The 13,111-nt window shown below is 32.0% G+C and overlaps 2 protein-coding genes across 3 annotated transcripts in view; one reads left to right on the forward strand and one right to left on the reverse strand.

Annotated features, from left to right (window-relative positions):
* LOC143079729 (tetratricopeptide repeat protein 12-like) overlaps positions 1-9,806 on the reverse strand; it is a 97,540-nt gene extending 87,734 nt beyond the window's left edge. Inside the window, exon 1 of one of the 2 annotated variants that reach the window (XM_076255276.1) lies at positions 9,511-9,806. In XM_076255276.1, the coding sequence (XP_076111391.1) occupies positions 9,511-9,589 (79 nt within the window). In that variant the 5' untranslated portion in view covers positions 9,590-9,806. Of the gene's footprint in view, positions 1-4,512; positions 4,599-9,510 lie in introns of those variants that run through there. The other variant, XM_076255277.1, reaches the window with a different exon arrangement.
* Positions 9,807-9,906: 100 nt separating this feature from the next.
* Positions 9,907-13,111, forward strand: part of LOC143079731 (intraflagellar transport protein 57 homolog) — a 34,667-nt gene continuing 31,462 nt past the window's right edge. The window contains exon 1 of the mRNA XM_076255280.1: positions 9,907-10,167. The gene's annotated coding sequence lies outside the window, so the exon portion shown is untranslated. The remainder of the gene's footprint in view (positions 10,168-13,111) is intronic.

The following is a 13,111-nucleotide window of genomic DNA, read 5'->3' on the forward strand; positions in this document are numbered from 1 at the left end:
ATGTAATTGCCACTTTAGAAACCTATTTTATAGTAAACAACAGAAATGTGGAGAAATGCTCTCTTAAGTTGGACTATCTATATCAAATGTATTTTGCTTTCTAAGCAATGTTTTTTTTGTCCTAATAAAATGAAACAAAGGCATTGGTATGCAACACGAGCACGATAAGTACGGAATAAAATGAAAACTCAAACAGTGTTGAAATAATAGGGTTGGTCCGGCTTAATATGCAAGATGCAAATATAATTACAATGTAGAACATAAAGTTGTTTAATGACTCTATCGTTAGTATTGGGACAGAGGATGTTTGCTGTTTTTCTACAAAAAACGAAAGGCATGGATAAATCTAAATCTAAGAGCTTGCTATAAATTAATAAATTAAAAATGCGTACATATGTTTGTCGATTTTCTGAACTCAAAATACGGTCACCAAGTTATAAAGCTCATGCTTGTGTCAATTTCTGTATTCCAGTCAAACGTGTTCCACGATTCTAACGCTTTTGGGTTTCATTCACAGTCCAAATTTCTTGACACAAAGTCATTGTATAAATAAAAGAACTCCAAGGTGTTTTTCTCTAAAACATTTGTGTCATTTGTGACATACTGCGATTTGCGTTCTTGGACACAGCGTATTACTCGTAACCCGAATATTTCATGCCCTTCTCGTAATCAATCTCTATTCTCGGTAAATGATGTTGTCATCATATATCAGCAGAATATATCGACTTAATCATTCGGTAAGAATTCTTTAAGAAATACGAAAACCGAAATTAGAAAAAGGAAGTTTCACATGAAACGAAATTATCGATGGTTACCGGTAACGGAAATGAACAAAATACGGAAATCGTAATTTTTTTCAAAAATAAAAAAAATCGGGGCGGGCGGGGATGAAAATCTATCAATTAATTTTAATTGGCCTTAAGTCCAGTAATTTATTATTTATTGATATTGGACATCGATTACACACAACTACAATCAATCAGACGTCGTTTTGGCAAAACATGACGTCACATTAGACATCGATTAGGGTATCAAAATATTGGACGTCAATTTGGGAATGTGAAGTCAGATTTGGACGTTGATTTGTGAAACGGACGTCGATTTGAGGAACGGACGTCCATTAGAGGTCGGAAGTTGATCTGAGTCTAACATATATATACTGCATATACTTATGTTTTTGAAATAAAAGTGTTATGTCCAATGCACACACAATCATATAACATGATTATGACAAATCTGTTGCTGAGTCAGCTGACTATAATATTCTAATTGCTCCTTCTTTTCTGCTCTGCACACTGATGCAATATCATTATACCGTTCCCAGTTATTACATTGTTTACCATAGGCTGGACATTTTCGCTGGACATTTTCTCTCGACACCATGATAAAATCCACAATACCTACAACTAGTCATCATATTTCTACTATTTTGTTTTACTCCTTCTTCATATAGCAGGCTTCTTTTTCGTCTTGTTATGTCTTTGCCTCCATAAATGATTAGAGCAATCTTTTAATCTGCGCGCAGTTTCAGTCGTTCTAAAATATCTTAATTCCCTCTCTATAATCTTCAGCCATTCTTCTTATTGTTTTCCTGTGGATATTTGTTCGTCAGATGCTAAAAAACGTTGTTAGTGTAAATTCCTGGTTTCTGTGACTCAAACTACATGTACATGTATCATTATCATCTGGGACTCTGCTAGGTCCATAATCTCTGTTTAAGCCTTACATGTATCTTCCTTTAAATTCTCTTTATGTTATCTTCTTTTATTTCTCCTATTACATAAACCTTCTTATGTCACTATGTGTTAACACTGCTAATCTCTGCTAATTTCTTTGTTTTTAATCCTTGTTGCCATTGACATAATTCAAACTAAAAGATCTTAGCAAGACTTGATTAGTCAGATGATTTTTTAATAATGACTAAGAAATGTACAATTGGTACAAAATGTGCCCCCTCCCAGTTCAGGTCAAAAAATTTTTGTTCTAACATAATTTTATTGCTACTGAAACTTGTTATCTAGTGTGGAAATTGTCACAGCTTTATAAGACTTCTTAAACTGGCCGTTAATTAATACCAGCGTCCAGATGCGCGATTTATGACAACTTATCGGTGGGTGTGTAAATATTGACACCTGTGTGTAATGTCTCTATGCAAAGGCTTTTATGTAAAATACAGTTACATGTTGATTGAAATAGTACAAATTTGTTTTGATTTATAATACAATACCGATTAAGATCAATTACCAGGTGAACCTTCTGATCTGTGTATTTGAAGAAAAGGTAAAAATATATGTTTCATAATGTTGGTATACATCTATTTTTGAATATCTCTTCATTCCAAAATACAGTACTCACAATAACATTTCCTGTAAATGTATGTGTTTTTTTTAAGTGTCTTTTTGTGAATTTATTCAGCAACAAATTAAACTTTATTTTTTTATAACTAATTACAAGATACATTTTTCAAACGGAATGTCATATTTCATATTCCTCTCTTATTTTCAAGAGAAATCAACAATTTGTTTTACTCCCCTCCCCTTTCCCCTAATGCTTTCCCCTGGTCCAGGAAAAATGAATTGACATTTCCTAATAAATAATCATTAATAAAATGCTGTTTGATTTTAGTTAAAATTTACTTTGTAAAAGAAGCTTAGGACTTATACCATGTATACATTTCTCAAAAAGCCCAAGCATGCAGTTATATTTGTTTTTATTAATGAATGGCTGTTATTTATTTTGAATTTATTGATCCATAAAATTAATTTTTGACTCTTCACATTGAATAATCCGCGAAGCGGATTATGTTAAATGTGAAGAGTCAAAAATTAAATAATCCGCGAAGCGGATTATGTTAAATGTGAAGAGTCAAAAATTAATTTTATGGTTCAATAAATTCAAAATAAATTATTGCCATTCATTATAAATAAATTTCTATCAAAAATAAGGCTCAAAGATATATATTAATACAAATAACAACGTACACAGATGTTTGCGTATGAATACACAACGTTAGAGTGGGTGTGTCGCCATAAAAATTGATAACATTGAAAATAAAGCTAATTATTTTAACCAATCAGAAGACAGTAAATTCACCAAATTTATTTATTTTTTCTTGTTTCAATTACCATGTACATGTATGAGGCTATGCAAAAGGTCACCATTTATAAGTATGTGAAGGTGTTTTACAGATATTAGAATAATGTGCAAAAAAGAAAGTCTGGAAGCGAGGCCAAAAAAATATAGATAAAAGAATATTAAGGTGATGAAATATAAAGAAAATATTGATTGATTGTTGCATGGTTGTTGAACGTTCAGATATTTGATGCATGTTTAGGTCGAATATAATAAATTAAACCTTCCTTTTGTTGTCATAAACCTTGTGTCAAAATTTCATAGATTTCTATTCACTTAAACTAAAGTTTTAGTGCGAAACAACAAAATGCTTTTTTGGGCCCTTTTTGGCCCCTAATTCCTAAAATGTTGGGACCAAAACTCCCAAAATCAATCCCAACCTTCCTTTCGTGGTCATAAACCTTGTGTTAAAATTTCATAGATTTCTATTCCCTTTTACTCAAGTTAGAGTGCGAAAACTAAAAGTATTCAGACAACGACGATGATGAGGACGACGACGCAGACGACGACCCCAACGTGATACCAATATATGACCAAAAAATTTTCAATATTTGCGGTCGTATAAAAATTGTGGTCTTGGACCAGAAACGATGATCTGACACCCCCCCCCCCCCCCAAAAAAAAAACAAACCTAACACCCACTCACACTTGCATATACACTTGCAAACATCTCTAAAAACAAAATATTTAAATTTTGGTTCATGGTGCCCACCCCCATCCAACATCCCCCCCCCCCCTCGACATCCAGGTCCTGAATCCGCCCCCGACTGATTGATTGAAGTCTTGTACTATAAACAGTCCCATCACTGTCATATAATTGCACACATGTACAATATTAAGAATTCATAATTACAATGAGGCAAGGATTTGTATAGGATTAAGTCTTACTAAAGGTACATGTAGCACAATACAAAGATTTCATAACTTCCAATCTCCAACCTTTTAAATGCTGTTACTTTCTTAAAACTGCATATAAATTAATAAAAGAGGTATATATAGATAGACAAAAGATTAATCTTTTAAATGAATGCACTATTTTTGTTATGCAATCATTATGTAATCAATTATTATGCAATTAGTGGCAAAATCTTGGGTCAGTTCACTTGAATGAATTAAGCTCTTTCATCTCTACATACGTACAGCTACACAAGAAATTTTAACGTTATCTTAATCAACACAGCAGGAGCTACAAAAGGGTGTCTCCAATTATTGCTATTGTATTTCTTTCTCTCATAAATTTGTAATTATAGTCGCCGTCACGTAAAATTTGCACCATGTTTTTAGTCAAAATTTTCATAAAATATCGACCGTGTTTACTAAAAATCATGTTTTTCAATAAGCGAGAAAAAAATCCTGTCCAGATATCCACTACTGTCCTACCTTTTATTGTGTTTGCACTGTATAATCCTGACCTTCACATAATCCAAGATTATTTTGTATGGTGGAATCCGACATTGTTATTACTGGAAGTGTTTCCGTGGAGTTCCACGTGATCTCTATTTTCTTGTGTCTCTCGGAGCTTTTCATCATCTTTACGTAAAAAGCGCAGGAAATTTGTCTTATCAATGACAATGATATGACCGGAGAGTAACGAATGTTATGAAAGAAGGGATCCTCATAGAAACCAAGATGGCGGTTTTACAATGTACAAATGTAAATAATCTTGAAAAATGTGAAGGTCAGGATTTTACATGGCAAACACAATAAAAGGTAAGACAGTAGTGGATATTTGGACAGGATTTTACTTCCGCTAAATGAAAAACACATCATCTTGAGTAAACAGTCAGAGATATAACTCTATAGGGTTATTACAGAAAATAACTTGCGTGTGTTATTACAGATTTTCTTCCTAAAATTTTCTAAATCTGTAATAACATGTTTGTTATTTGTAAAATTATTTCATTTATAGTGGGCTCTAGGGAACTCTTGAGACTTTGCGCAGAAACTAAATGCATAGCCTTGATAACTAATTTCTTAATTAAATTAATCGTTTTTGATTAACCATGGTAAATCAATGAGACAAGGCTTAGTTATTAAAGGAATGTAACTTATTATATAAGACACTTGGGAATTACTGAGAAACTTGCTCAGAACCTCATTACATGCTCTGGTCATTATTTCTTACAACAAATTAAAACACATTGTAATAAAGCATGATCTATGTCTGAGCAAATCCTTTGAAGTGATATAGAGAAGCTGTGATAACACCCTTTAGTTATTACAGGCATATTTTTTTCTGTGATAACATATAGGTGTATTATACAAAATGGCAAACTATGAACTGTTATATCTTTCAATAGTTATAAAGTATACATACAGACAAAAGTAAATATCAATAGAACTTTTACAAATTTTAACGAAACTAATTATGTATATTGTCTCTTTGAAACATAACACATACGTATGTTATCACAGTTCTTTGATTTTTTAGTCTACAATAACAAATGTATTTTATTCTCCTGTAATAACCCTATAGAGTTATATCCCTGACTGGTAAACGCGGCTAATATTTAAATTTCTTTTGACAAATAACATGTTGCCAATTTTAAGTGACGGCGACTATAGTCATGATAGTGTAAACATCATCACCACATCAAAGTAGATAATGTATAAGGTGTAAAATTTGATATATACATTCTATCCAAAATCTGAGACACCCTTTTGTTGATAAATAATGACTCTAGGAACAACATATGATAAAATCAATCCTCTAGAGGGATCAATGAAGAAGCTAATTTTAATTGAAAGTGGAAATTTCTTGTAGAATTTTGTAGACACAGTTATCATTATAATTAATTAAATAATTGTTGTATAATACTATCAATGCATTAATTTGAGAGAGTAATCTGTTAGCTATCCATAGATACAACTTTTATAAATTTTCAAGCATTATAAAGAAAGTTGCGTCATTTTAAACCTGGGGAATTGGAGATATGGAATCTTTGTATTGTGCTTCCTTAAGGTTCATCATAACAAATGGACAAATATGGTCGTATTTTCACCTCAAAAACTCCTCTGTGTACAGACTTACCTGTGCTGTTTGGAAAGTTTTAATGCCTAGCATCCACTAGATATATAAAAGTTAAATGCATTTTGTGTTTAAGAAAGATAAAATCTTTCATAGTTTTTGATGGGCATTTTTTTTCCTTTCTGCAGAAGGTGTAAAAATAAACAAACACCTGAAATACTTTGATACATTTTGTACTGTCCACTCACTGACTCAGATAAACTCTTTAACTCACCTGTAGTTGTGAAGATACCTCTTGTCCATGTCAATTAAGGACAATCAAAACAATAGAATCCGGGTCTTTTCGCGCCCAATCACGTTCGCACCCTTCCACATTCGCCCCAATTCACTTTCGTACCCCACATGTTCGCACCCAAATTTGGCGAAAAGTTCGTTCGCACCCCACACGTTCACACCCAATTTTACCGATTTTTTGGAGGTGTATTGGTATAAATATATATGCCATTGTTTCTAAATAATTCGAGATACTCATTACTGACAAGTTTTTTTGTGTCATGACAAGTTTATAAAAAAAAGTCCTTGTTTTTAAGTCGGATTATGTTATTCTGGCAACAACTATTTCATTTGTGTGTTGAATAATTCTTAATCGTGTTTTGGTTAGTGTATTGAAATAATTTGTTTTTCACTGTTTCTAGTCAATTAAGTGCGAATCTGACAACATGTTCAGGGTTCTCGCTAAGATGAGTCCATGAGTCCTGGACTCATGAAAATCTGTCTGGACTCACCATTTTCAAAACTGGTGAGTCCAAAGATTGAAATATTTTGTATAAACTGAACACAAATATCTTTATTTTATAGCAAAAGTTTAAAGGTAATCTAAATTTAATGTCAGTTCATTACTCTATTAGGTCATGGAGACCAAAATAACAAATTATATTAAAATAAAATATCTTCTTCTTACTGTTGGACTCACCATGTCCAAAAATGACGAGTCCCAGGACTCGCCTTCAAAAATCCTTAGTGAGAACCCTGATGTTGAACAACTGGTATGCATGGTAAGTGTATTGCTATAATTAATATTTATTTTATTAGTATTTACATCAAAGCAATTTAAAACAACAATCATGATTTATAAACAACAGTAAGGCCAACTAAAATTAATTAGTAGATTTTCATCCAAATTTTTGAAAAAAATGGGGCGGGTGGGAGGATTTTATTTTTTAAATTTTATTTCATATGAAACCTTCTTGTCACGTGTTATTCATATATGCAAGTGTAATAATAAGCTTATATCATGTAAATACATCCATAAGGTATCGTGTATAAGACAATAACAATCAAAACCAAGGAGTAAGTTGTCCAAAGACTCATAAAACCAAAAGACATTTACATCAACAGTTACAAATAATAAGTAGGAAACAACACGAACTCCACTAAAAACCAGGAGTGAAATCAGGTGCTCCGGAAGGGTAAGCATTTCCTGCACCGTATATGGCACCCATCATGTTATTTCTTTGTTCAGTTCGGTAATGATGGAAGGTTGTTATGATTGAGGAAGAATATCACTGAGATATGATTTCTGACGCTCTTTTGTCATAATGGCCAATCAGCTCATGATGGCGACCATAAAATTGCTTGAGTAATGACCTTAATTTGATTGATTCATAGCCCTGTCTTAGCAACTTTTGAGAAGGCAGTATTCCTTGTTCAACAAAATTAAGGTACTTTTAGCTAGCTCTAGAGTAACGTATCAATTGAGACACATATACTCCATATGCTGATGCCGCTTTTTCAAATTCGTAAATATATATATCTGATTGGCAACCACTGTTCTACATGTAATTGCCACTTTAGAAACCTATTTTATAGTAAACAACAGAAATGTGGAGAAATGCTCTCTTAAGTTGGACTATCTATATCAAATGTATTTTGCTTTCTAAGCAATGTTTTTTTTGTCCTAATAAAATGAAACAAAGGCATTGGTATGCAACACGAGCACGATAAGTACGGAATAAAATGAAAACTCAAACAGTGTTGAAATAATAGGGTTGGTCCGGCTTAATATGCAAGATGCAAATATAATTACAATGTAGAACATAAAGTTGTTTAATGACTCTATCGTTAGTATTGGGACAGAGGATGTTTGCTGTTTTTCTACAAAAAACGAAAGGCATGGATAAATCTAAATCTAAGAGCTTGCTATAAATTAATAAATTAAAAATGCGTACATATGTTTGTCGATTTTCTGAACTCAAAATACGGTCACCAAGTTATAAAGCTCATGCTTGTGTCAATTTCTGTATTCCAGTCAAACGTGTTCCACGATTCTAACGCTTTTGGGTTTCATTCACAGTCCAAATTTCTTGACACAAAGTCATTGTATAAATAAAAGAACTCCAAGGTGTTTTTCTCTAAAACATTTGTGTCATTTGTGACATACTGCGATTTGCGTTCTTGGACACAGCGTATTACTCGTAACCCGAATATTTCACGCCCTTCTCGTAATCAATCTCTATTCTCGGTAAATGATGTTGTCATCATATATCAGCAGAATATATCGACTTAATCATTCGGTAAGAATTCTTTAAGAAATACGAAAACCGAAATTAGAAAAAGGAAGTTTCACATGAAACGAAATTATCGACGGTTACCGGTAACGGAAATGAACAAAATACGGAAATCGTAATTTTTTTCAAAAATAAAAAAAATCGGGGCGGGAAGATTTCAGAGGGGCGGGCGGGGATGAAAATCTATCAATTAATTTTAATTGGCCTAAACAATAACACCAAATTAGGCTGTTTATAAATACCAATTAGCAATAATCATACATAATCAACATTTAATAATTAATCATCAGATTGATAAAAAAAAAAAAATCTATTCAATAAATTCTCAAATTTTATTCAAATAGAATACAATTATTTGTTATATTCATATGAATAATTTCTAACAATTTAACTTAAATTTTATTAAAAATTGGGCGCGAACATGTAGGGTGCGAACGGATGTGGGGGGCGAAAATGTGAGGTGCGAACGTGTAGGGTGCGAAACTATATTGGGCGCGAACTGACCTGATACCAAAACAATACAAACCGGTTTTTTACCTGAGGGACCATCTCATAGTTGTACCACAACTTAGTTAATTAATTTTCACACCTTTTGCATGAAGGAAAAAAAATGCCCATCAAAATCCAAAAGAGATTTTATCTTTCTGAAACACAAAATGCATTTAACTTTATTATATCTAGTGGATGCCAGGCATTAAAACTTTTCCAACTTCACAAGTAAGTCTGTACTCAGAGTAATTTTTGACATGTAAATACAGCCATATTTGTCCGTTTGTTATGATGAACCTTAACAAATCCTTGAATGAGGTAAGCTTTCAAATTAAACCAAGAGCAATAACTAACCTATTTCATCAACCTTGCTTAAAAAATCGTCAATTTCTTTCTGTGTGCCAACATTGCCAATACCATCATTCGTCGCCATTTTTTGAATTTGTTTATATTAACAACCGTAGATTATTGAAAGACGAATGCTTCATTCGCTATTTTCTAATACATGTACATTTCTTCCTTGAAAGTCTAGATTGATCTTTTAGTACAAGTGGATTAATCTATCAACGCTTGTTTTAATGTTGGGTATTTTTCGGGCTGGCGCAGGACTTCGTAATAAAATGCAAACTGGAATTCGTTTGTTTTTTCGATAATGATCGGTAAAGGCCAAGATACACGAATGAAAATCAGCCGAGGTCGTATAAGTGTTTTAAATATTCTTTTATTAAAATTGATTCAAAGCTTTCGTTGTAACGTAGAATAAATAGTTTTGGTAACAACAACACTCGACAGAGAAAAAAAAATCGGCGAAGAACTTTTGAGCGGTTATTGAAGAAAAGGAAACAAATCACAAAGAAATTAATCTCGCAAGCTTTTTCATTTTACGATTCTTAGCTTAACATAAAGAACAGACGACTTTCTACCGGATACAGTACGGTTTCTTGATCAAGTCATACATAATTTTGACACTGACTGGTTGACTGACACTGACAGTCATAATTTGTATATCAGGTTTGTCACATGAAATTATTATAAAATTATTCCTTAGGAAACATCTTTTAATTTTGTTTAAAGTATCAAGTGTTGATAAATTGGTCCACTCTACCGTGTCTACAGGGACTTTTTATACTAAAGGGACTGGTCACTTATAACGATGTCTATACAAATTATCAGACTGATCTCGACCGTAGCTGATGTCACATGAATTTATGGCAAATCATTTCAATTTTACGAAATGTTCTTCATAACTATATGTTTGAGTTTAACATGTTTAACAAAAAATCGTTTTTATGAAATTTTATACATTTTGCCATTGCAAAATGCTGTTTTTCAAAAGATCTCTCAGATTGTTTTTTAAATATTGATCTTTGAACTTTGAGGTATTTGTTCGTTGAATTTTCAGTAGCTGCCATCTTGTTTGATATGTTACCATTTTACGCAACTGGGGTGTTCTTCAAAACAATACGTCTAAGTTTAATAATTCATCATTCTTTGAAAATCTTATATTTTTTGTCATCATCATGATCATAAATGGCTATTAATCAGATTTTATTTTTGTCTCTGAGATGACGATCGTCAGAAGTACTATACATTGTACGAATCCGGGTCCGTCCGCCCTGATTCTGGTTCGCCCTAATACCTGTTTGCCCTGAGTCCGTTCGCCCTGATTTTATTTTTAAGTATAGTGTTGCGTTGTGTGTATACAATTGAATGTGTTGAAGTCGGTCTACAATTTCGCCGAATATTTACGATGTACAGTGGCGGATCTACGAGGATAAGTTTCTGACTTAATTATACCTGACATAAAACAACTAAAGACTAACATGACTAAGTTATTTATATATTTAACTTTTAACAATTTAAAAATATTCAGTAACAGTTATAACAAGATCAATTCCGAACTGTACTTCGCACACATTTATTTCCTACACAAATATTTAAAAGCACTAAATAGAATTACTATTAGTGAAACAAATACCAAAAACACAGTCACATTGCTGTACATTGATCACTTGTCATCAGTGTTTTTACCCATCCTTTTTTTTCTTTTTTTTTTCTTTATTTCAAACTGAATTTTACCCATCCATGAAGCTGACTATTTTATTTGAGAAAATGTTATTCTCATTATTAATCTATCAAAGACAATTTATATAACAATCAGTGATATCAAAGGTTTCAAATGACACCTACTCAGCAATCAAAATTCAATCAACAGTAATATTAAAAGTAATTATAAAATAAAATGTAACAATTATGCAGCCAAGACTTTTATTTAACATGTTTAATTAATATAAATTTGGCAAATATCCTGTATTCAACTTTTAATAGATATACATAAATTTTGATAAATTTTAATATATATATATTTCGTTCATTGATGTAACATATACATATCATAAATGAATATAGGGCGAACGAACCCAGGGCGAACGGACTATCAGGGCGAACAAACTCAGTGCGAACGAACCTAGGGCGAACATGTAATCAGGGCGAACGATCCCGATACCACATTGTACATGCATGATTATAAATGCTTAGTTCATGTAATGTAATTTAAAACTTCATATATGTACAGTTATTGCTTTTATTAGCATATATATAGCTTAATTAATCAAACCCCAAATAATAATAAATAAATAATAAATAAATAAGCTTTATTTAGAGTCGGCCAGGTACATACATTTTACAAACATAGACAAACATAAGCTCTAATGAGCTTTTAACCGACATATGAGACATTTTTAACAATACAACATTTATAACAATACAACACATAATATAATACACATGCAATAAATTTCGCAGCACAAAAATGAAGCACTAAAAGCAGGATATAAGCATAAGCTAGGTATTAAAGCTAAAAGCATATATAAGTGTAAACTAGGCATAAAAAGCTGGCAAAATGCATAGCATAAAAATTTGAAAAATGGGGTATGATCTAGATGGTAAATAAATTTGAATAATATATAAACTAAAAGTCTGCACAAACTGTGCACTTACAGTCATTTCCATTCCATGACTTTAAAATATTTTTAAACTGACTAAAATTAGCAATTTTTCTAAAATCATCAGGTAGATCATTCCATAAAACAGCAGCTGTGTATTTAAAAGAGTTCTTACCATAGGTTGATGTTCGGACCCTAGGTATATCTACAATATTAGAATATCTAAAATTATATTTACAATTTTTCAATACAACTAAATCATGTAAGCATGGTGGTGACAATTTATATAAAATTTTAAAACACTCAATAGCCATGTTACGCATACGTCTTATTTTCAGTGATGGAACCTTTGCTCGTAAAAGTAGTTCATCATATGAACTAACATAGTCTTCATATATAAATCGTAAAGCCGTTTCCTGAATTTTTTCCAATTTGGTGGTGTTATTTTTGTTTCAAAAATGCCATGCCAAAGGACAAAAATTAAAATTAGATAAAATAAATGTGTGGAAAATAGTCAATTTATTCAATTTAGTAAGGTAGCAGCCAATGCGCTTTAAAACATTCAGTTGTTGGGATGCTTTACGACAAATATTTTTAATGTGGTGATTAAAATTAAGTTGATAGTCAATATCAATGCCTAAAAGTTTGACAATCTCATCACAGGATATTTTTACTGACTGTATATTAAAAAAAGGCTTTTTTGCAAATGTTTTATTTCCAACTGCAATGGCTTGGAATTTGTCAGGATTTGCCTGCATACAATTAAAACTAAACCAGTCAATTAAAACAGCACTTTCTCTTTCAAGTGTAAATAAATTTTCAAAATTGTTGTCTGCATATGACAGAGTGTTATCATCGGCATAATTATATAGGTACCATGTTCAATAAAATAGAATATGTCATTTATAAAAATATTAAATAATAGGGGCCCCAGGATTGAGCCTTGGGGTACCCCTTTCTGGATGTCAGCCCAACTGCTGAGTACTCCCTGAAGTTTGATTTGTTGCATA

The sequence above is a fragment of the Mytilus galloprovincialis genome, chromosome 6, assembly GCF_965363235.1.
Source record: "Mytilus galloprovincialis chromosome 6, xbMytGall1.hap1.1, whole genome shotgun sequence".
Taxonomy (NCBI): Eukaryota; Metazoa; Mollusca; class Bivalvia; order Mytilida; family Mytilidae; genus Mytilus; species Mytilus galloprovincialis.